Genomic DNA, 26,126 nt, shown 5'->3' on the forward strand with positions numbered 1-26,126 from the left:
TGTTCTGTCCACATGCATCAGTCACGTGACATAGCCTGCGTTGTACTCGTATACAGCCACGTGTTCTGTGTGTGGTTTAAAGCAAAGTCTACTTCCGAACGCTAACAGTAAACCTGTCGGTCATCAGAGGACTTGCATCTCATGTGTGATGAAACTTGACATATTCCTCTAAACGAACTTTAATTTATGCCATGGGCTCCATCCCCCTGTCGCATCTTGGGTGTAAAATCGTGACTTCAGCGTCATAACTAAGTTAGCGATAGGTGCTTGTGAGGCGTTGCAATGCCCTTGTACAGATTTGCTGACACATGTGCTGTTAACAGAGTTAGTGGCGAAATGACTTGTAATTTTCTCATGTCGGACGCTGCTGCTATGCGTTTATCTGGTTCCTTGTAGGAGGTATCCCCACGCTACTAATGATCATTTTATATAGACCTGATGCATGCATTGCATAATTTCTGAACCATGATCAGATATGAACAGTGGACACTATACATCTCTGGAAAGTTATATTGTGCATGTATCACGGATAGCCAGTGTTTTAAGGAAGCAGTTTTCTCATTTTATGGATCGATACTGTAATTTATCGTAGAGAAACCTGGAAGAATGTCATGCGCTTGGAATATATTTCTTACATTGGAATATTAACAGCGCTACATTCCATACGACTGATATGTCGGAAGTGCAGGCGATCTATCATCATAGCTCATTTTAAGTGCTGAACGTTGTAGCCTTAGGAGTGTGTGTGTTTATGTTCTCTCTTACCAATACCTTCCAGGTACCGATCCTAGACTGTAGAACAATACTTTAGGGTTGATAGCTTGGTTGATTTACGTACAAATGCGTCGAACTCCATCCGTCTGGAGCTCCATCACGCATAAAAATCATTCTTTACTTGTTCTTCTTAACCATCTGCTATTATATCACGACACTTTGAAATCTGTTACTACACATCAATAAAGAGTGCTAAGCTCCCCGATATGGGCACATCTCAAGAAATATTGTGCACTTGGATGGGTGAGGACTCGGTAAGCTCCATTCATTCGCAATACATGGAATGTAGCGGCCTATTTCTGGTCGAATGCAGGTTAAATCGTTATCAATGCTCCAGGGTGGGCTGGTCAATGACAGTGCGGGAGGGTCTTTCACAATCTAATTTCACCCTAAGACAGCGAGAATGCTCCGTGACTCTCATCAGCATAAATTATGCACTATGCTCGGGGTGTTGGAAATATGTGGAGTGCTGTCAGGTATACTTTGATTATTTTTGTGTTCGAGAATTAACACTGAATGGACATACTTCACAGTCATCTATCCACGTTCGCAATGATACTCACAAAGTGAAGAACCGGTGATTTAGCTATGATACTGAAATTGGGGAAACATGCTGTCACATCATTGGCCGGTATTGAAGTTACTGTAAAATTTCTAAAATTGTTCACGCTATCAACTGTGATGCTTATTATTACAGTACATCGGCGGTGTCTTTTCCACCCCATCCGTGCATTGGCGCGGTGTTGTTTACCACGTAATGATTGACTGAAGTCGCTTGTTTGAGTTGGAGAGAGAGTTTTGTGGATGGGTGACCCGTTCTGGGGGTTGCTAGCAGCGAAACAGTGATCGCGTACATGAGTGCAAGATGAGGAATCAGTCGAAACGGAACTTAGAGCCATCATCTATTCTGACATTGTGTCAGATGAGTTTAAATGTAGAGATTGTCAATCACTTTCGGACATCAGTTTGGAAACCTTCGTTGATCCATTATGGATCGTGGGACGACGGCTGGCATGAACTTCTTGATGCAATAATTTACCAACAGCCGCTTGATTTGTAGCAGTTTATTTTATTTTATGAACTAATATGTGCTACCAGTTTCGGCATTACATTGATGCCATCTTCAGGCATGTGTCGCCTGGCCACCAAGAGCTGTTGCAGGATGATTAATTCACGGATACAGTTATATGGCTCCTTCCGTGTATAGCGATTTTACGACTATGACGAGTGTGGCCTGAAGATGGCATCAATGTAATGCCGAAACTAGTAGCACATAGAAGTTCATAAAATAAAATAAACTTCTACAAATCATGAGGCTGTTGGTAAATTGTTGCATCAAGACAGTCAGTTTGGAAACCCTCGACAACGCAGCCAAACTGTTCTAGTTTCCTTATGTTGTAACTGTCTTTTATTTAAAATCATCCACCGTGTGTCGCGTGTTATGGTAGCTGCAATAACAAAATGATTTACACTGTCCAATGACTAGTTTTCTGTGAGAAACTGTGGATCAGAGCGTCCTAATGTCAGTTTAGAACCTGTCACAACGTCGAAGTCATGGCAGAAAAACGAAATGTATGGCATTGTACAAAAGCGTTTTAAAAAAACCGTGTTTGAAACAACTAAACAGCAGCAGAGGAGGCGCCTCTTGCGACTTAGAATAGTATGTGGGATACGATCATCCGCATAGAGTATAGGTGATCTAACTTTAAAATGGCCTCTGCAGTGCCTGTATACTTAATAGGATCGTGCCACACTGGTAGCAGTAGCAGCAGCAGTTTGAGGTGTAAATTCGGTGAGGAATGTTTGGAGGGCGGCACGCTGCGCTCTTCTGGGAAGCATCGCGAAATATCCCTCTTCGTGCTGGAGCCCCAACGTAGCTTTGTGTCATCGCGCGAGCAATGGGGCCTATGTGAGTTCTACATCGCATGAAGTTAGTGGAGTTAGTTCTTAATTTTTATCTGTTTAAGGGTAGCGAATAACGATGATAGCATGTTGGGCTGATAGATTTGAATGGCCACGGATATGTAGTACTTGTATGTAGTTTGAGGACGCACCACACTGCGCGCATTTCCACCGAATGGTCAAAACATGCTCCTGTCGCACTAACTCGTGTCGCTCTGTTTCTACACGGGTTGCAGAAGGTGATAGATGTGGTTTTCACCGACTTCTGCTCAGTTCCAACTTAAAATTGGACGATCACATGCACGCCCGGGTTCCCAGGTTCGATTCCTAATGGGCATCTGTGTGTGGTTTGACAGTTGATGGCCACGTCACTTCACGGGGGCTGCTGCTAATCTCCTGTGCAGTCGTGCGGTCCAGTGGACAGGGTGTGGAGGGCAGTGCTTGCGCTTGTTGATTTCGTGTCTGTTGCATTATTTTGTGAGCAGGTCTGTAGGCTGTGCTAAGCGTTATTTGGACAGTTTACGATTTTGTACCTGCACGTCAGTGTACTCCATTATTAGGAGGAGTTCGAATGTCTGTGCTGAAATTATTTCGATAAATTAGGAGTTGTTTGCATATCTGGAGTGTGTTATTTAGAAGTAGTTTACAGGTTTGCAGCCTGTGTATTGTGACCCCAAGTACATCAGGGCGAGTGTTTTGCGTCAGTGTGATAAACATCCTCCATCCCTAAATAAAATGTTCCAAAATAAATAGAGTACACTCCTTCCTCACTCTCCTCTGCAGTCCAGTGCTGGCTGAGTCATTCTCGCGCCATTTTCCCCTCCAGACCACCATATCGGCAATGTTAGAACACAGAACGAGAGGCTATGTCATGATCGCATGGATAGATCCAAGATAAAATCGACAGAATTGAGAAAAACGATGAGAGAATAGCTATAAATTGACCGAATACACGCCGAAATGTGGGGAAATTGAGGAAGCACTTGCGTATCTTCTGGTTCGCGCCGAACAATTTGTACATGGGAATAAGTATGCAGAAACAAGAGGAATCCACGAAAACGTCGACATCGAAACGAAGGTAATCAGGGAGGCAGTCAATGTTTTTTCCATCGAAGCAGTATTATATTGTATGTCTATTGAGGTATCAGTTATACAAGCGAGTTGACTCCTGTATTTGATTTTTCAGGAAGAGAAAGAACCATTCACCTCTAAACTTCCTTGCATCTGCATTAAAGGATAACAGAGAGTGGACGGGGTGATCGATTGCGATAGAGCTGTAACGAGGTATAATTTAATGGTTGACTGATGCCTTCTGGAGAAGGAGAAGTTGCTGTAGGTCAATTTTTCCGCTGTTCTGTCCACATGCATCAGTCACGTGACATAGCCTGCGTTGTACTCGTATACAGCCACGTGTTCTGTGTGTGGTTTAAAGCAAAGTCTACTTCCGAACGCTAACAGTAAACCTGTCGGTCATCAGAGGACTTGCATCTCATGTGTGATGAAACTTGACATATTCCTCTAAACGAACTTTAATTTATGCCATGGGCTCCATCCCCCTGTCGCATCTTGGGTGTAAAATCGTGACTTCAGCGTCATAACTAAGTTAGCGATAGGTGCTTGTGAGGCGTTGCAATGCCCTTGTACAGATTTGCTGACACATGTGCTGTTAACAGAGTTAGTGGCGAAATGACTTGTAATTTTCTCATGTCGGACGCTGCTGCTATGCGTTTATCTGGTTCCTTGTAGGAGGTATCCCCACGCTACTAATGATCATTTTATATAGACCTGATGCATGCATTGCATAATTTCTGAACCATGATCAGATATGAACAGTGGACACTATACATCTCTGGAAAGTTATATTGTGCATGTATCACGGATAGCCAGTGTTTTAAGGAAGCAGTTTTCTCATTTTATGGATCGATACTGTAATTTATCGTAGAGAAACCTGGAAGAATGTCATGCGCTTGGAATATATTTCTTACATTGGAATATTAACAGCGCTACATTCCATACGACTGATATGTCGGAAGTGCAGGCGATCTATCATCATAGCTCATTTTAAGTGCTGAACGTTGTAGCCTTAGGAGTGTGTGTGTTTATGTTCTCTCTTACCAATACCTTCCAGGTACCGATCCTAGACTGTAGAACAATACTTTAGGGTTGATAGCTTGGTTGATTTACGTACAAATGCGTCGAACTCCATCCGTCTGGAGCTCCATCACGCATAAAAATCATTCTTTACTTGTTCTTCTTAACCATCTGCTATTATATCACGACACTTTGAAATCTGTTACTACACATCAATAAAGAGTGCTAAGCTCCCCGATATGGGCACATCTCAAGAAATATTGTGCACTTGGATGGGTGAGGACTCGGTAAGCTCCATTCATTCGCAATACATGGAATGTAGCGGCCTATTTCTGGTCGAATGCAGGTTAAATCGTTATCAATGCTCCAGGGTGGGCTGGTCAATGACAGTGCGGGAGGGTCTTTCACAATCTAATTTCACCCTAAGACAGCGAGAATGCTCCGTGACTCTCATCAGCATAAATTATGCACTATGCTCGGGGTGTTGGAAATATGTGGAGTGCTGTCAGGTATACTTTGATTATTTTTGTGTTCGAGAATTAACACTGAATGGACATACTTCACAGTCATCTATCCACGTTCGCAATGATACTCACAAAGTGAAGAACCGGTGATTTAGCTATGATACTGAAATTGGGGAAACATGCTGTCACATCATTGGCCGGTATTGAAGTTACTGTAAAATTTCTAAAATTGTTCACGCTATCAACTGTGATGCTTATTATTACAGTACATCGGCGGTGTCTTTTCCACCCCATCCGTGCATTGGCGCGGTGTTGTTTACCACGTAATGATTGACTGAAGTCGCTTGTTTGAGTTGGAGAGAGAGTTTTGTGGATGGGTGACCCGTTCTGGGGGTTGCTAGCAGCGAAACAGTGATCGCGTACATGAGTGCAAGATGAGGAATCAGTCGAAACGGAACTTAGAGCCATCATCTATTCTGACATTGTGTCAGATGAGTTTAAATGTAGAGATTGTCAATCACTTTCGGACATCAGTTTGGAAACCTTCGTTGATCCATTATGGATCGTGGGACGACGGCTGGCATGAACTTCTTGATGCAATAATTTACCAACAGCCGCTTGATTTGTAGCAGTTTATTTTATTTTATGAACTAATATGTGCTACCAGTTTCGGCATTACATTGATGCCATCTTCAGGCATGTGTCGCCTGGCCACCAAGAGCTGTTGCAGGATGATTAATTCACGGATACAGTTATATGGCTCCTTCCGTGTATAGCGATTTTACGACTATGACGAGTGTGGCCTGAAGATGGCATCAATGTAATGCCGAAACTAGTAGCACATAGAAGTTCATAAAATAAAATAAACTTCTACAAATCATGAGGCTGTTGGTAAATTGTTGCATCAAGACAGTCAGTTTGGAAACCCTCGACAACGCAGCCAAACTGTTCTAGTTTCCTTATGTTGTAACTGTCTTTTATTTAAAATCATCCACCGTGTGTCGCGTGTTATGGTAGCTGCAATAACAAAATGATTTACACTGTCCAATGACTAGTTTTCTGTGAGAAACTGTGGATCAGAGCGTCCTAATGTCAGTTTAGAACCTGTCACAACGTCGAAGTCATGGCAGAAAAACGAAATGTATGGCATTGTACAAAAGCGTTTTAAAAAAACCGTGTTTGAAACAACTAAACAGCAGCAGAGGAGGCGCCTCTTGCGACTTAGAATAGTATGTGGGATACGATCATCCGCATAGAGTATAGGTGATCTAACTTTAAAATGGCCTCTGCAGTGCCTGTATACTTAATAGGATCGTGCCACACTGGTAGCAGTAGCAGCAGCAGTTTGAGGTGTAAATTCGGTGAGGAATGTTTGGAGGGCGGCACGCTGCGCTCTTCTGGGAAGCATCGCGAAATATCCCTCTTCGTGCTGGAGCCCCAACGTAGCTTTGTGTCATCGCGCGAGCAATGGGGCCTATGTGAGTTCTACATCGCATGAAGTTAGTGGAGTTAGTTCTTAATTTTTATCTGTTTAAGGGTAGCGAATAACGATGATAGCATGTTGGGCTGATAGATTTGAATGGCCACGGATATGTAGTACTTGTATGTAGTTTGAGGACGCACCACACTGCGCGCATTTCCACCGAATGGTCAAAACATGCTCCTGTCGCACTAACTCGTGTCGCTCTGTTTCTACACGGGTTGCAGAAGGTGATAGATGTGGTTTTCACCGACTTCTGCTCAGTTCCAACTTAAAATTGGACGATCACATGCACGCCCGGGTTCCCAGGTTCGATTCCTAATGGGCATCTGTGTGTGGTTTGACAGTTGATGGCCACGTCACTTCACGGGGGCTGCTGCTAATCTCCTGTGCAGTCGTGCGGTCCAGTGGACAGGGTGTGGAGGGCAGTGCTTGCGCTTGTTGATTTCGTGTCTGTTGCATTATTTTGTGAGCAGGTCTGTAGGCTGTGCTAAGCGTTATTTGGACAGTTTACGATTTTGTACCTGCACGTCAGTGTACTCCATTATTAGGAGGAGTTCGAATGTCTGTGCTGAAATTATTTCGATAAATTAGGAGTTGTTTGCATATCTGGAGTGTGTTATTTAGAAGTAGTTTACAGGTTTGCAGCCTGTGTATTGTGACCCCAAGTACATCAGGGCGAGTGTTTTGCGTCAGTGTGATAAACATCCTCCATCCCTAAATAAAATGTTCCAAAATAAATAGAGTACACTCCTTCCTCACTCTCCTCTGCAGTCCAGTGCTGGCTGAGTCATTCTCGCGCCATTTTCCCCTCCAGACCACCATATCGGATTACATCACAGGAGGGATGAGAGCACCCTCTAGTGGCAGTACTGTGTAGTATGTGAGTTGGACTCTAGATCTCATGGTGGAGAGACTGCCTGCACAATAAAGACTTATGTCCAGCACAGGCAGAGTCCTTTTTCCGCCATTTTCCCCCACCCCAGACCACCATCTTGGATTATGCCACAGGAGGGATGACAGCACCCTCTGGTAACAGCATTGTATACTATGTCAGTTGGACTCTAGATCTCATGGTGGAGAGACTGCCTGCACAATAAAGACTTGTGTCCACCACAGGCAGAATCATTTCCCTCCACCATCTTGGATTACATCACAGAACAGACGTTGGCACTCTCTGGTGGTGGTAATGTGTACTAGGTCCTGACCTCGTGGTGAGCACACTGTTTGCCGCCATCTTGGATAATAGTACTTGCATCATCAGCTGATGTCATGGCTACCATCTTGGACGACAGTGCCCTCTGCTGGTGGTTGTGTGTATTAGGTTAGTCAGAGTCTGGACCATGTGATGAACACACTGGATGGCTGTACACTATGAAATTGTTTAAGTAAAGACTGTTGCATGCAAAATAATAAAGACTTATGTCCAGCACTGGTCAAGTCCTTTTCCCACGAATCACTGGGAGGTGGTGGCGGTCGGGAGACTTAAGTTAGTGGAGGTAGTACAAGTGTCCCTTGTTTCGCGCCATTTTCTTTGCTTTGTAGAGATACGTGAATTGACCTTTCTTTACCACCAAAATTCAAACTTGGCACCATTTCCTAGGAAATGGTGACGGTTGGATGACTTAGGTTAGTGGAGGTAGCCAAAGTGACCCATCTTTCAGCGATTTTTTTAGGTTAGCAGAGATAACCGTGGTGTGATGCATTATCCTATTGGAATTTGAACTACCCGCCGTTTTTCTGGGGGATGGGAGGGGAGGGCGGTTAGGTTAGTGGAGGTAGCCCAATTAACCTTCTTTCTGCCAAAATTCAATCTTCCTGCCAAAATCCGCCATCTTGAATTACATCATGGACGCCATCTTAGATGATGTCATGTACTGTTGCCAAGTCTACACACCGCCATACTGGATGACGTCATCGCCGCAATCTTGGATGCATCTGGCAACAATGTAGAGTGGGGCAGAAATACTTTGTCCTAATACTAATGGCAAGTTTAGCTGAAGACACTTATCCTCAGTGAAACTGAAGAAAAATTACAGGACCTGTTGAATTGAATGAACGGCCTAATGAATGCTGTATAATGACTAAGAATAAAAGAATGTAAGGTGATGTAGCAGAAATGAGAATCATGATAAACTTAACATCAGAATTGAGGACTATGTAGCAGACCAAGTAAAGGAATTCAGTTAACTTCGAAGTGAAATAAAGCCTGACTGATAAAGCAAGACAGATATAAGCAGCAGGCTAGCACAAGCACAGAAATCATTGCTCTCTAAAGGAGTCCACTACTAAGAAGAAATGGACATTAACCTGAGGTCGAAGAAGGTGTGTCTGGGTCACAGCATTCTATAAAACTGAATCGTGGACTATGAGAAAACCGGAAAAGAGAATCGAAGAGTTTGAGATGATGTGATAGAGAATGATGCTGAAAATTAAGCGGACTGATACGATAAGAAATGAGGAAGTTATCCCCAGGATACGATTAGAAGAGTGTACAAGAATATGGAACATTTATTATGACATCAAGGGATAGCTAGAGGGAGTCGTAGAGGGCAAAAATCGTAGGGGAGGAGAGTTATTGAAATATGTTGAACAAATAGTCGATAACGGACGGTGTAAGTACTGCTCTGAGATGGAGAGTTTGGCTCAGGAGAGAAAGTCGTGTCGGGCTGCATCAAACCAGTCTGAAGGAGCTCCCCACTACTCCATGCAGCAAATGAGGGTAAGTTAGAATTTCTCACCGATACTGACGTCGTTAAAAACGGATCACAAGTTCAGCTGCTCAAGGTGAGGGAAGGATATCATACGTGCTTTTCTGAAGGGACTATCCTAGCACTTGGCTGAATTTATAGAAACAGGTAACATGAATCTCGGAAGCCGGAAGAGGATTTACCCAGAATAAGAGTCGTCTGTCTCAGACCGGTAGCGAAGATGTCGAAAGTACTAGACGTTCACCACTATTATTTGAGGAATTATGGAAAACCTAAATCTGGATGGCCAGATGTACATCCTAAGCCCGCTCCCCATAATGAGAGCAACGTCTTAATCTCTGGGCCACCTCCCTTGACTTTCACCAGCTGCGACATAGTCGCTAATGTAAACAGTGATTCAGGTACTGTCAAATGTTTCTTTATTCCAGTCTTTGATCACAATGTAAATTCCTTCGATGATGACCGGTTTCAGTCAGTAATGACCATCTTCAGACTGAAACCGGTCATCGTCGAAGGAATTTATATTGTGATCAAAGACTGGAGTAAAAGAACATCGCCTGACTTTGTGTAACAGATTACCTTGTTACTCCTAACGTCTACATTCCTATATTCTAAGAGGGGAATAATCGTAGGCTAATGGCAAATATTTTTCTGCGCGTTCAGTACGGAAACAACCTCGACAAATCAGAAAATTTTTTGCTGCACTGTTTCTATAAATTACTTCAGCATAGTACACTCCTGGAAATTGAAATAAGAACACCGTGAATTCATTGTCCCAGGAAGGGGAAACTTTATTGACACATTCCTGGGGTCAGATACATCACATGATCACACTGACAGAACCACAGGCACATAGACACAGGCAACAGAGCATGCACAATGTCGGCACTAGTACAGTGTATATCCACCTTTCGCAGCAATGCAGGCTGCTATTCTCCCATGGAGACGATCGTAGAGATGCTGGATGTAGTCCTGTGGAACGGCTTGCCATGCCATTTCCACCTGGCGCCTCAGTTGGACCAGCGTTCGTGCTGGACGTGCAGACCGTGTGAGACGACGCTTCATCCAGTCCCAAACATGCTCAATGGGGGACAGATCCGGAGATCTTGCTGGCCAGGGTAGTTGACTTACACCTTCTAGAGCACGTTGGGTGGCACGGGATACATGCGGACGTGCATTGTCCTGTTGGAACAGCAAGTTCCCTTGCCGGTCTAGGAATGGTAGAACGATGGGTTCGATGACGGTTTGGATGTACCGTGCACTATTCAGTGTCCCCTCGACGATCACCAGTGGTGTACGGCCAGTGTAGGAGATCGCTCCCCACACCATGATGCCGGGTGTTGGCCCTGTGTGCCTCGGTCGTATGCAGTCCTGATTGTGTTGCTCACCTGCACGGCGCCAAACACGCATACGACCATCATTGGCACCAAGGCAGAAGCGACTCTCATCGCTGAAGACGACACGTCTCCATTCGTCCCTCCATTCACGCCTGTCGCGACACCACTGGAGGCGGGCTGCACGATGTTGGGGCGTGAGCGGAAGACGGCCTAACGGTGTGCGGGACCGTAGCCCAGCTTCATGGAGACGGTTGCGAATGGTCCTCGCCGATACCCCAGGAGCAACAGTGTCCCTAATTTGCTGGGAAGTGGCGGTGCGGTCCCCTACGGCACTGCGTAGGATCCTACGGTCTTGGCGTGCATCCGTGCGTCGCTGCGGTCCGGTCCCAGGTCGACGGGCACGTGCACCTTCCGCCGACCACTGGCGACAACATCGATGTACTGTGGAGACCTCACGCCCCACGTGTTGAGCAATTCGGCGGTACGTCCACCCGGCCTCCCGCATGCCCACTATACGCCCTCACTCAAAGTCCGTCAACTGCACATACGGTTCACGTCCACGGTGTCGCGGCATGCTACCAGTGTTAAAGACTGCGATGGAGCTCCGTATGCCACGGCAAACTGGCTGACACTGACGGCGGCGGTGCACAAATGCTGCGCAGCTAGCGCCATTCGACGGCCAACACCGCGGTTCCTGGTGTGTCCGCTGTGCCGTGCGTGTGATCATTGCTTGTACAGCCCTCTCGCAGTGTCCGGAGCAAGTATGGTGGGTCTGACACACCGGTGTCAGTGTGTTCTTTTTTCCATTTCCAGGAGTGTATATTTGGTAGTATTCTATGTTCCATTTCGTATTCACAAGGAAGAACGACGCAGAAAAAATCTCGACGGATAACTGAAGTTGAAGATTTATATGTTCTTGCACTGTGCAGTCAGGAACTGAATCTGAAGAGGTATTCCTTATATCCAGCAGGTAGCCATACGTCTCACTGAGTCGCAGAATAGTTCCGGAAATGCGCTGCGAACTTTCTACTGACCTCTGAACGGGCTGAAAGCAATCAGCTGTTACATAACTACATCTACATCTACATCCATACTCCGCAAGCCACTTGACGGTGTGTGGCGGAGGGTACCCTGAGCACCTCTATCGGTTCTCCCTTCTATTCCAGTCTCGTATTGTTCATGGAAAGAAGGATTGTCGGTATGCTTCTGTGTGGGCTCGAATCTCTCTGATTTTATCCTCATGGTCTCTTCGCGAGATATACGTAGGAGGGAGTAATATACTCCTTGACTCTTCGGTGAAGGTATGTTCTCGAAACTTTAACAAAAGCCCGTACCGAGCTACTGAGCGTTTCTCCTGCAGAGTCTTCCACTGGAGTTTATCTATCATCTCGGTAACGCTTTCGCGATTACTTAATGATCCTGTAACGAAGCGCGCTGCTCTCCGTTGGATCTTCTCTATCTGCAACCCTATCTGGTACGGATCCCACACTGCTGAGCAGTATTCAAGCAGTGGGCGAACAAGCGTACTGTAACCTACTTCCTTTGTTTTCGGATTGCATTTCCTTAGGATTCTTCCAATGAATCTCATTCTGGCATCTGCTTTACCGACGATCAACTTTATATGATCATTCCATTTTGAATCACTCCTAATGCGTACTCCCAGATAATTTATGGAATTAACTGCTTCCAGTTGCTGACCTGCTATTTTGTAGCTAAATGATAAGGGAACTATCTTTCTATGTATTCGCAGCACATTACACTTGTCTATATTGAGATTCAATTGCCATTCCCTGCACCATGCGTCAATTCGCTGCAAATCCTCCTGCATTTCAGTACAATTTTCCATTGTTACAACCTCTCTATACACCACAGCATCATCCGCAAAAAGCCTCAGTGAACTTCCGATGTCATTCACAAGGTCATTTATGTATATTGTGAATAGCAATGATCCTATGACACTCCCCTGTGGCACACCTGAAATCACTCTTACTTCGGAAGACTTCTCTCCATTGAGAATGACATGCTGCGTTCTGATATCTAGGAACTCTTCAATCCAATCACACAATTGGTCTGATAGTCCATATGATCTTACTTTGTTCATTAAACGACTGTGGGGAACTGTATCGAACGCCTTGCGGAAGTCAAGAAACACAGCATCTACCTGTGAACCCGTGTCTATGGCCCTCTGAGTCTCGTGGACGAATAGCGCGAGCTGGGTTTCACACGACCGTCGTTTTTGAAACCCATGCTGATTCCTACAGAGTAGATTTCTAGTCTCCAGAAAAGTCATTATACTCGAACATAATACGTGTTCCAAAATTCTACAATTGATCGACGTTAGAGATATAGGTCTATAGTTCTGCACATCTGTTCGACGTCCCTTCTTGAAAACGGGGATGACCTGTGCCCTTTTCCAATCCTTTGGAACGCTACGCTCTTCTAGAGACCTATGGTACATCGCTGCAAGAATGGGGGGGGGGGGGGGGGGGGGAGGGGCAAGTTCCTTCGCGTACTCTGTGTAAAATCGAACTGGTATCCCATAAGGTCCAGCGGACTTTCCTCTTTTGAGCGATTTTAACTGTTTCTCTATGCCTCTGTCGTCTATTTCGATATCTACCATTTTGTCATCTGTGCGACAATCTAGAGAAGGAACCACAGTGCAGTCTTCCTCTGTGAAACAGCTTTGGAAAAAGACATTTAGTATTTCGACCTTTAGTCTGTCATCCTCTGTTTCAGTACCATTTTGGTCACAGAGTGTCTGGACATTTTGCTTTGGTCCACCTACCGCTTTGACATAAGACCAAAATTTCTTGGGATTTTCTGCCAAGTCAGTACATAGAACTTTACTTTCGAATTCATTGAACGCCTCTCGCATAGCCCTCCTCACACTACATTTCGCTTCGCGTAAATTTTCTTTGTCTGCAAGGCTTTGGCTATGTTTATGTTTGCTGTGAAGTTCCCTTCCGATAATATTATGTTATTTGCAGATGATCGACCGGCGAGGCTACACATCGAAAGAGGAAACAATAAAAAAGACGAAATTTTACAGGCGCGAAAAGTAACGGAGACCGAGGTAAATGTGGTAAGGCAAAAGTGCAATAGTTTAGATATCCACTATGAATTATATGTTCCTTGGGACGTAGTTCTTGCCAGAATTTTAATGTCTGTGTTTCTAATTGCAAACTATTACTGGAATATTTTCTGTAGGGCACATCATTTCGGGTCAGACAACCCAGAAGCGCTTGTTTCACAAACGTTTCTTAATGAAAGTAACAATGTTTTTAATTATTCTGAACGCCGGACCAATTCGAGGATAAAGAAAGACATTTTAAAAAGTTGGAACATGGCCATTTTTTATTTCTCTGCCGAACACTGTCGTTGAAATATTATTATTGAAAAAACGGGAAGATACTGTAGAAGTTAAAAAGATATATATATGGATGAAACAGGTTTTCACCTTCTTCAAATAGCCATATTGTACGAGAGTATGTATACCTACGGGCGTGCCACCTAGCGGAGAGGCCCATTATTTCAGACACTGCTCTCTCGCACGGCAGAAAAAAATGGTTCAAATGGCTCTGAGCACTATGGGACTTAACTTCTGAGGTCATCGGTCCCCTAGAACTTAGAACTACTTAAACCTAACTAACCTAAGGACATCACACACATCCATGCCCGAGGCAGGATTCGAACCTGCGACCGTAGCTTAGAACCGCTCGGCCACACCTGCCGGCCGTCAAAAGACAAAGCCCCATTTATATACGAGTATGGATGATGTCATTTTGCTCTTATAACCTGATGGAGGCCGCACGGCAGAACCAGGGTTCAAAACTACGGCCAGCATCCATGTTAAAGTCTTTGCTGGTTTCCATAAGGTCAGATTCACATCTCAAATGTTGGCGTCCACAACAACTGTCGCAGAACGGCAGCAGAACGGCACATCTTTATGAGACGCCAAGAACTCCCTGGAAGAATGTTTTCACGCCGTCGGAATGGTGGCGTCAAGCCAACCCCTCTCAAGCTCACCTACTCTTGCTGCGTTTACTTATGATATCATCGGGGATTTTGTACGTTTTTGGCAAGCGTAAGAGTACAATTGAAAATCATCTACTATAAAATGAACTTAATGTGTAACTAACATGTCGAAAAAAAGTAGTACAAATTAAATTCATTAACGGTCAAACCGTAGAACCTTCTGATTGGTCTTCTGTATTTAGGAAGCTGAAGAAAAGGTACAAGAAAGAAACTGGTAGAAGACTAAAATAGCCTGCGGAGCTTTTGGTCCAATAAAAAGCATTTTCGAAATGGGGTTTTGATGTATTTGAGAATAATAGTTCACAACCAACATTTTCTACAGGTACTGGACAAAACGATTAAAAACTGAATGTTGCTCAGAAAGCAATCGAGATATGTATTTTGGGAATTACGGGGAGAGACTCGGGTAGAAGACGTAATTACGACCGTAATGAAAAAGAGGTAAGTTGGAGGGGTCTTGCAACGAGCTGAATGGTTAGTAGATGAGCCAAGGAAGTTCTTTGCAATATTCCACGACTTGAGACGTGAGGGAGAAATGACATAATGGAAGGTGGAAGAAACGACGTTCGGAATCACGTTGGAGCGATCTGGATGTGAGTAGCTGAAAACTATAGTGCTTGGAAAAGTCTGAATAAGGCCTGTATCCAGTAGTGGGGCGATAATGATGAGGCACGTAGCCTCTGAACGGACCGTAAGACCATTGCCTACGGAAGAAGCAGTTATCCCTGTGAGACTGATGAGGCCCCAAACTCGCCACTACAGGAACCTGAGCGCACACCCACATGGCAACAGAGCGAGCACGTACACACCTCGACCGTGCACTGCACTCAGTCGTGCTGAAAATGGAAATGTTGGCTCCAAAAGAAGACCCAAAGGGTGTAATGGGTTTCCTAAAAGTGCAAAAAAAAAATAAAAATTGTACCTCTAAATGTAGTTGATGTAGTTGCATGGGCAGTACTGAAAATTTCAGTAATGTTTATATTAGCACTATTCATGTGTGTATATACAGGGTGGTCCGAAAGTCCGGAAAAACCCTGATAAAATCCAACTGGAGTAGCAAACAAGGAAACAGAGTCTCAACACACGAGGAACGGGAAGGGGGAAACTTTATAGGCGATGCCACCAACATGGCGGCCATCTTGAAAGCCGCCAACTTGGAGTCAACTCCAAAATTTCAAATGGGAATGTGGTCATGTGACATATCAAACAGATAGAGAATTTCACCAGAAAAACAATGCCGTTGTTATTTTAAACATAACTTTATTCATTCCCAGGGTATAGCCAATTACTCGCGGCAGCAGTTGCACGCTCGGCAGTGTATTACGTACTGAGAAGTAATAAAATGAAGTCTGAAACGGTGCAAAGTGACTATCCCATGCCTGATATGTTACATGTGTTTAACTTTTAGGCATTATTTACTCATGCTAACGTTTTAATCATTGTTTCCTTATTTATAGGTTACAAAATGTTCTTAACACATGAAGAACGCATTGAAATCATCTTGATATCAGGAGAAGGAAGCACACGGCTCATTGCTGAGGATTTCAACAGTCGTCACCCAACCAGACAGCCTATCACTCACAGCGCAGTTGCCAAGCTTTTGGCCAAATTCCGAGCAACAGGATCTGTTGCAGCTAAACCTAAGGCTGGAAGACCAAAATCCGCCACCGATGAAGCAACAACAGTGAGCATGTTTGCATCATTTAGCAAGAGTCCGCAACGGAGTACTCGTCGCCTGTCACAAGAATATGGGGTTAGCCGTACCTCCATACTGCGAATTTTATCGCAGCATACATGGCACCCGTACAAAGTTCAGCTGCTCCAACACCTGAACGAGGATGACCTAGACCGTCGGACACAGTTCGCAGAATGGGTGACACAGCAGTTGCAGATAAACCCACGTTCCCCATATCAGGTGCTGTTCAGTGATGAAGCCAATTTCTTTATCAATGGTGAAGTGAACAAGCAGAATCACAGATACAAATCCGCACTGGATTGATTGATGCTTCCAAAACGGTCGACTCACAAAAAGTGATGGTCTGGTGTGGTGTGTGGTGTACCAAAGTCGTTAGACCTTTTTTAATTGATGGTACGTTAACAGCAAACGGTTATCTGAGGTTATTGGACGAAGAAGTGTTTCCTCGTTGTTAACGGAGGACGGGACATTTCCGGAATTCTTCCAGCATGATGGAGCCCCACCATATTATGGGCACAATGTGCGAGCATACCTCGATGTGCAGTTCCCTCAAAAGTGGATTGGTCGTAGGGGTGCTGTGGAGTGGCTACCACGTTCACCAGATTTGACTCCTTTACATTTTTATCTTTGGGGTCATGTCAAAGCACTGGTTTGTTCTGTGAAAATACAAGATTTGAATCATCTAAAGCAGCACATTGTTGATGCGTGTGGTTAAATTCAGCCAGATGTGTTGGTCAAAGTTCATCAGGACTGGGTTCGGAGGATAGCATTAACAATCCAACATAATGGACAACACATCAAGCCATTCCTATGACTGTTGATGGTCTCTCGGGACTGTGTAAGATCGGCGTAATGTCTATTCGGCACATAACACACATGCTGCCGAGTGTCCCACCACTGTCACATGTAACTGGCTATAACCCGAGAATGACTAAAGCTATGTTTAAAATAACAACGGAATTGTTTTTCTGGTGAAATTCTCTATCTGTCTGATATGTCACATGGCCACATTCCCATTTGAAATTTTGGAGTTGAATCCAAGATGGCGGCTTTCAAGATGGCCGCCTTGTTGGTGGCATAGCCTGTAAAGTTTCCCCCTTCCCGTTCTTCGTGTGTAGGGACTCTGTTTCCTTGTTTGCTACTCCATTTAAATTTTATGAGGGTGTTTCTGGACCTTTGGACCACCCTGTATATCTTGTAATCTGAGTTTTTCCACATCATATCGATAAAATAATCGTGAAAATGATCTACAGACCATCACATAACTAAACGAAACAAACAGAGATTCGTCAGATTTTAATATTCATTTTCGAGTTGTTTCTTGGTCATTAACAGATTGAAACAGATTGTTACACTGCAGTAAATGGAAATGTCGTGTGGCTAGCGACTCCCGTCGGGTAGACTGGTCGCCTGGTGTAAGTCTTTCGAGTTGGCGCCACTTCGGCGACTTGCGTGTCGATGGGAATGAAATGATGATGATAAGGACAACCCAACACCCAGTCCCTATGCGGAGAAAATCTCCGACCCAGTCGGAATTCGAACCCGGGCCGTTAGGTATGACATTCCGTCACGCTGACCGCTCAGCTAGCAGGGGGCGGACTATACCACAGTATGAGAATATAAATATCATCTATGTCTATCCTTGATATACTATCTGATCAAGAGTATCCACAAATACCTATGTAGTGCGGAACTGATCAGTGAATGTCACGAGAGGCGTACTTCCAACTGTAAAAAGAGGCAGGCAGTTGGTAGAGAAGCAGTAACGCCAGAAGGGATCAGGTAGGAGAACTCAGTGACATCGAACGCGGACTAGCCATTGGATGTAACCTGAGTAACAAATCCATCAGGGACATTTCAACTGTTCTAAATGTCACGGCATAAAGTCAAGTGCCGGTACACTAGTCGGAAACGACAGAGCAGAGAGGGCTGTGAGAAGACGTCAGCTAATTGCACGCTGACCGATCCCTCTCCAGGACGACAACAGCAGCGGCATCTATGTGAAGATGAAACAAGGGCTGCGCCCGACTGATCGCGGCCCAGTTGAAGAGTAGCTTGAAGACTAGCAACGTGGGTAGAAGCGTCAACTATAATCTATTGCTTGTATTGTCTATGTAATACGGACTTGGGAATTGTTATACCGAAGAGATTTCTTATTTTGTCTCTCGCCCTTTGCTTGCGACACATCTGTGTAACAGAAAGTTAAGTATTGTATTAAATCATTTTATAATAAATCTCATTAATACGATTTGTTTGATTGTTGTCTAGCGATCCGAGAAAGCAGGTTTCCCAGACACCCAATACTGGACGACTAGGCTGGATTTAACACTAAATCTGCTCCAGTTAAATGTTGCTGATGTAACTGAAAAGTGGAAACGCGAAGGGACAAGCACAGCTGAACCAAGACGAGGTAGACCTCATGTACTGACGGACATGGATCGTTCAGCATCACCGAGGATGGTGGTAAAAAAATCGCATGAAGTCAGGGAAAGAAATCACTCATGAGTTCCAAAGTACTAACAGCAGTCCAGCTAGCACAGTAACTGTGCGTCAGGAGTTAAGAAGAATCGAGTACAACGGTCGAGCAGCTCCTCATAAGCCATTTCTGTAGTCAGCACTAAGCGATGCTTGAGGTGGTGTAAAACCAACGCCAATGGACAGTGGATGATTAGAAAGAAATTATCTGGAGCGATGAATTACGCTTACCTTATGGCAGTCTGATGGAAGGGTTCGGTTTGACGAATGACTGGAGAGATGAACTTGCCATCATGTTTAACATCATCAGTAAAGTACGGAAGAGATGGTGTTGAGGTATGGGAGGGTTTTTTTTTCATGTTGTGTCTAAAGTGTGGCGATTTTTTCTTCTGGGGAAGCAACGTATGGGACACAATTTCGCTTTATTGTGTATTTGCTTCCAAAGGAACTTAGGCTCTCTGTGTGGGTCCTTAAGGCCTTTGAGTGTGTTGGTTAGGTAATCGTACGAGTGATTGACTGTAATTATTTTCATGTAAGATACCGAATAACTAAACATTGCATCATCTTTGCTGGTGCTGTGGGGTGCAATAATGGCTCGAGGCACCTTGTATTTGTGGCAATGTCGTGTTTGGGCCAGGCCCACATTCGCAAGTTGGCGGACATTACCCCGGTAGTCGTCTAATTTGTGGAAAAGACTGGTTGTCTGGTCTTTTATCTTCTCAGCGACGTATTTTTCTCCAGTCAGCTCGTGTATTGCTCTCGTCCTGGCCCACCTTGGGGTGCCTAGGCTCCACTCCAAACAACTGTTTTGCAGTGGTTGCAAACTACATATATTAGAGTCACATGTTGTTGCCCAAGACGTCGAGCCGTACAGCAGTGAGGGTTGTACTGTTCTCGATAAAGTTTTAATTTCGTTGATGGGTTTAAATTCCTGCCCGTGAAAAACGGCGTGAGTGCCCGTATCATTTTCATAGTATTCAATTTTCTGTCTTGTACGTGTGGGGTAAAAGTCATCCCTTTATCCAATATCACTCCCAGGTATTTCGTCGTCGTAGTCCAGGGTGTTGACTGTCCATTGATGGCAAGTCGCATCCCCAGTTCCGGCTGTTTCTTCGTAAACAGTATTTTTTCGTAGGGTTTAGGGTGATTTTATTGCTCTTCGCCCACTGTTCGGTGACGGGAGTTGTCGCGGCATCCTGCTGACACGTTGTTCGATGTTTCTCCCAGAGGTTAGGAAGGCCGTGTCATCGGCATACCGACTGGCGGTGTCGTGCTGAATGTTGGGAATGTCGTTAATATACAAATTAAAAAAGGCACGGCGAGATCACCGATCCCTGAGATGCGCCAGCTGAGACAGTTTTCAGTGATGACTCCTTCCCATCGATTTGTACAAAAAGACGCCTGTCCTGCAGAAAGCTGTCAATCAGCTTGATGTAACAGTCGACTAGATTGACTATAAGCTTGTTACGCGACACCCGATCGTATGCCGTTCCGATATCTAGGAAAACTCCAACTATGGAGTTTCGTCTATTCAGGTTGCGTTGTACGAATTCTGTGATCCGAAGGAGCTGAAGCTCAGAAGATAACCGTGGATAGAAGCCAAACTGTTCGTGGCGGATGATGTTATTTTCTTCCAGATAGTCTTTGAGACGCTGTAGCAGCACCAGTTCCAATATTTTACCGAGTGTGGGTAACAGACTAATCGGGCGGTAGCTGTCTGGCAACGTTGCGTTTTTTCCTCTTTTGAGAATAGGGATCGTCTTCACCAACCTCAGTTTGCAGGGAAGTAACCGTTGAGTAAGCGCCTGTTGCTAATTCGAGTTAAGAGAATGATGGCCTTTCTCGGAAGATGCTTACGATCGGCGTTGCTCACAGAGTTCTTGATATGCGACCAATTGTTCGTCTATCCGATGAGTTTTTTTTTAAACTTTAGCGGGAGCCGTAACAAAAGGCCTCTGTTGTGTGGGGTGTTGGAGAAAGTCGGCGATTCGTTGCCTGATACCGCCTCATCCCTTGCGTCCTCTGCATCCTGTGGGGCAGAGCTGTCATGTGGTGTTCGTATATGTCGGCATAAAATTCGCCTTGGCCAAGAGAGTCGTATATGAGGCCATCTGAGCCGCGTATTGCTCTCTTTGGTGGTCTCGGTTCCGCTAGTGCCCTGACAAGTTGCCACTTTTCTCTATTCTGGTGGAAAATTTCGTCCATCTTCGTTTTCCAGAGGCGTTTTTCGTGGTAACGATGTGGACCCATAACTGAGCTCAAGGAAACGCTAAATGTGGAAGTAGATGAACAAATTTACGTCATTGTGTACTGTATACAGTACAAGAAACTTCGAGGTCAATGACTGTTTTAGCATGACAATGTACTCTGTCATTAAGCATCATATTTGAGGCAATGGTTTGTAGACAATAATATTTCTGAAATAGATTCGCCTGTAGGGAATGGCAACGTCAACCCAATGGAGCCCCTTCCGGATGAGTTACAACATAGGCTTCGCCCCAAACCCACATCCAGCATCACTACTTTCTATGCTTTCGGCTCTTGAGGAAGAGTGGGATGGCTTTCCTCCACAGACTTTCAGATACTACATTGATATTGCCTCCAGTAGGATTCACTTCTAGAGGTTACAGAGGGGACTATGTCCGTAAGGGGTACACTTGCCTCATCCTCACGCCCCCAAATCTGGAATACAGAGTTTTTATTCATATACTGAATGGATAACCGCGATTATTCTCTGGGATATTGGAAGTCTTGTGTGTCACCTACAAAATTTACTTTTCTTGGCATGACACGTCTTCAACCTGGCCAATTCATTTATGTTCACCTCCCTCCCTCCAGCTGGATTAATTTCTGCCAACGTCCATGTCTGTGTCGTTCGTCATTTATTTTCTTATTTTGGAACGATCCATGACGGAGTTCGAGTATGACTCGTACAACACAAAGGTTCTGTTTTCGCAGGAACACAGAAAACGGAAGTAGGCTGCTAGAGGGAGGTGGGGCTCATTCTCCCTTTTCGCTCCTCTCCCATCCGGAGGTCAAAGCTCTCGTTTGTTGATTGCCAAGATATAGTGTCAGCACTATACAACTTATCTATTATTTAGGTGTCTCCTTCGTTATAGTAACTTTTGGAAAGAAACTAATTCCATTGTAGATTGTTTGGTTGATAACACCTTATAATAGAAGCGTTTACCGATATAATTATAGTAAAAGTATTTCAATTATTTCCGTAGTGTGTTCGACTATTTTTTTCTGGAGCAGCACTGAAAGATACGTTGAACTTCTTGAAGATAAGCATTTTTGTCTATGACTGTCATTTTAATTTCAGATGAAGCTAAAAGACATGAAAAAATTATCCTTCAAATAGTACTAATGCATTTGTCAGTTATTACTCTTTTTTTCTCAGTCTTGAGCGTATTGCAATTTAAGAAAGTTTTACACAAAATGCGTTTCGCTTTTCTTTAAAAAATGTCATGAGTGGCGGTTGGTGTTAGTTCCTCCGTTTTATAGCTTCTGAGGATTTTTCCTCGTTGTTGACTGGGGCTGTCGCTAGAAAAAAAGCTGGTTGCAATGTCACGTTTCCTGATTTTTCGGTTTTAGGATCCAGTTTCCTTTTGCTACATTTGCGTTATGTGCACTTAACTGCACTTTGTTAAACTTCATACAGGTTGCCTCTATAGACATTATTATAGTTCTTTCACATGTTTTGTACTGAGCACAGCGTTTTTGTGTCCTGCAAAGCGGGTGAAACCACAGTAAATTTTCTTGCGTGAGGTTTTGCGAAAGTGATGTGCAAAATAACGCGAGAGCAGCAAAGAGAAAGAGGGTTCCTACAACCGAAAAATGGCGAAGGGAGTAAGCGTAACCAAGTGTTCTCGACTGCAACCAATTCCAACAACGAATGAACAATTTGTCGATTTTAAAACATGTGAGAAGGAGTAATAAACAACAGCCACCACTGATTATGCCTTGTAAATAAAAGGAAAACGAAGCTGCTGTAAAAGATTCTTGAATTCCAGTACGCTTAGTACAGAACAAAAACAAATAATACAATAAATGACTGTTTGCAACAGTTAACTATGCAAAATTTGTGTTCAGTGCACTTTACGAATTTAAACGTAAATAATGTACATCACAACAAATATGAAGACTGAAAAGAATATTCAAATAACATGAAATATGACTATAATCTTTACTCCCTCAAATTTTTTCTCATTTTGGTCTATATTCTTTTCTATATTCTTTTGTTACCTTACAAAACCATAATAGTAATCATTCAACAGGGTCAGTCACAAAACAAAAATATTGATACAAGAGACTGGACTTCATGACGTATCACGTCAACAAGTACAAGCTTGACCGTGCAAAATGAGTTTGCGCAAGTAGTATCTTCAGCAATTGAATGTTTATCCAAGACGCTTATCAGCTGCCGCGAGTCTTCACGGAAGTACGCAAAAGTTTTCCGTAATAAAGTGTAATGTACAGATAGGCGCGTGGTAAAGCTTGTAGGAGTGGACGGAGCCTTGCTGATTTACTCACCCTTATTCATGAAGTACTTGATGATTCTTATCCAGAAGAGTACAAGCTGTTGGTACTTTTCGTTCTCTTCAATAATGCGCTGCTTGCGCTGGCGACGAGAAAGACGCGCTCGTTTAGCTTTTTTCGAGCGCAATACAGCAGGAACATCTTGGTCGACTAACTTTCGACGGCGTGGGTTCACGCCGCTGGGCCCCGCAACCGCAACCATAGGCTGTGACATTTGCGGAAAAAGTATCTGACCTGAGTACTACAGCGACAGACGCTCCGCGCGACTTCGCCGACCCCTCAGGACTACTGCCAATATGTTAGGCGTCGCCCCGCGGTGCCAGTGCTGCCGACGGCAGCGCCGCTCGGCGGCATTCGGTGCTCTGCGCGCAGCGCGGCGCCAATTCAAAACGAGCAAACGACTGCGGCTTAACACTTCACAAAAGAAAATAGTGTCCATCTCCATTACCCGACAAAGGCAAATTTAAATGTTGTCAAGTCAATTAAATACCATGGATTGCAGTTACGAACACCTAAATTTGAGCCTTCAAACAGAAGATGTCGTGGGGGACGGCGAACTGTAGACTGCATTTTAGTGGTAGGACACTTAGAAATTCAGCAAATTTACTGAAGAGAATGCCTACACTATATACGTCCATCCTCGTCTGGTGCACTGCAGCGTAGTATGGGATCCTTACTATATAGAGTTGGCGGACGGCTCGCTTTGTATTATCATGAAACAGGGGAAGGAGTGTCACGGATATGATACATGAGTTAGGGTGAAAATGATTTAAACAAAGACATTTTTAATTTCAGGAGATCTTTTCGATAAATTACAAATACCAGAATTATCTTCTGACTACGAATATACTTTGTTGAGTGCCACCTGAATAGGAAGAAATGACGACCATGGTAAAATAAGAGAATTCAGAATTCGCACAGAAAGATTTAGGTGTTAATTTTATCTACTTACTGTTCGAGAGCAGAACGATAGAGAAATAGTCTGAAAGTGGTTCTATGCACCCACTGCCAAATATTTGAGAGTGGATTGCCGAATAAACATATGGATGTAAAAGTAGTCTGGGCGTTGGAAGGATCAAGCGTTGTCATGTGACAATGACATCTGCATCTCCGCAAGTCACCATGAAGTGTGTAGCAGAGGGTTCTTGTTATTGTATCATAGATCAAGGTTTCTCTTCCGGCTTAATGGCAAGCGCCGGCACGAAGATGAAGAACGCAAGAGAAGAGAAGGCTGTGAGACAACGTCAGCCAATAGCTCGCTGACTAGCACCGCACCACGACAGGGGCGGCCTCTGTACGAAGAAAACATAAGCCTCGCTCCTGCCAGCCTCGGCCGGACAGTACTAGACCAGCACTAGCAGACCCGGACACTAGAAGACGGATGTCAGCAGAGGCACTAGCAGAGAGGCAGTGATATTAACGACAGCAGTGACTTACGAGCGAGTGAATAACTTACATGGACATTGTAATTAGCGAAGGACGCTGACTGTTTGCATGTCACCAATCACTTGCGACACGTTCTTGTCAACCGAAGTTAAGAATTATCAATCTACTTTATTATAATAACCATTAATGTGATTTGCTTGAATTGTTGTATAGCCAACCAAGAAAGCGGCATCCTTTAGGCATCCTATAAGAGACGAGTGGGCAGGACCCCTCAGTTTCTACACTTTCTGTTCTTTCTGTAAAAGAATGGAGCGCCTAAAGAACTACTAGACATACGACCCTATGTGATATATATGTATGTAGAGGTGAATACTTGTAATTTAAACAAAACTGAGTAGTATGTAATTTAAAGTAGGTCAGTTTACATACATATTATTATTTAGAGTATATGCAATGAGTAACCAACACCTCGTCAGCTGAACTATCCAGTCATGCCACATCGCCTAATTTAAAGAATCAGTTTGCTGATAGAACGAAGAATTCCGCCTTATGCAAGACACCTTTATTTGTTTTGTTTCACCCAGACATGTTTCAGAACTTTTTGTGCTATCTTCAGTGGGTTATTTTTTATTTTCTAACTGTAAAATTGTTGTTACATATTACCATTTAGCGAAGCTTTTGGTACATAATATTTTCAATTGTGAATGAATAATTGTTGTAAAATAGTATACATCATTTCTCATAGTTCACAGTTGAGATATGTATTAACGACTTGATGCACTGAGTGTTGTTAATAACATTATGCCAAAGTTCTACTTACAGCTTAATTGGCAGAAAGAGTGGATGTATGCATTAGTTTACATACCTTACATTATGTTATTAGACATTTATTATGGTAGCTACTGCGCTACACAATCTACAACTTCTCATCTGCAAACAGCAAAACATAATTTTTATTTTTCTGTTTATTATGTATTTACAAACGGAAATGAGTGTATATTACGTTTTTTGTGTGTAACTTACGGTTTTGATATTGTGGTGCTTTCTCATACGTTGTTGGCGAAGTGAATAGGCTGATTTCGTGACCTATGGTCGCTTGACATTGCACTTTCTCCGATTTTTCAAAACATTGGCAGAGTTTTCGCCGTCATTACGTGTTGTTGTGGCTGTGTAGTATTCAATTGTTTCGTAGCGTGATTGGCTGGGTGAGGCGCCTGATTTTGAAGTGTATTT

The 26,126-nt window shown here is 43.9% G+C and overlaps 1 protein-coding gene across 5 annotated transcripts in view; it reads right to left on the minus strand.

Annotated features, from left to right (window-relative positions):
- LOC124554783 (testis-specific gene A8 protein-like) overlaps nt 1-26,126 on the minus strand; it is a 278,814-nt gene that overhangs the window by 103,190 nt on the left and 149,498 nt on the right. The window contains exon 1 of one of the 5 annotated variants that reach the window (XM_047128428.1): nt 23,502-23,780. The exons of the other annotated variants lie outside the window; for them this stretch is intronic. Within the exon in view, the coding sequence (XP_046984384.1) occupies nt 23,502-23,721 (220 nt within the window). The 5' untranslated portion in view covers nt 23,722-23,780. Of the gene's footprint in view, nt 1-23,501; nt 23,781-26,126 lie in introns of those variants that run through there. 5 annotated transcript variants of the gene reach the window in all.

This window comes from Schistocerca americana, chromosome X (assembly GCF_021461395.2).
Source record: "Schistocerca americana isolate TAMUIC-IGC-003095 chromosome X, iqSchAmer2.1, whole genome shotgun sequence".
Classification (NCBI taxonomy): Eukaryota; Metazoa; Arthropoda; class Insecta; order Orthoptera; family Acrididae; genus Schistocerca; species Schistocerca americana.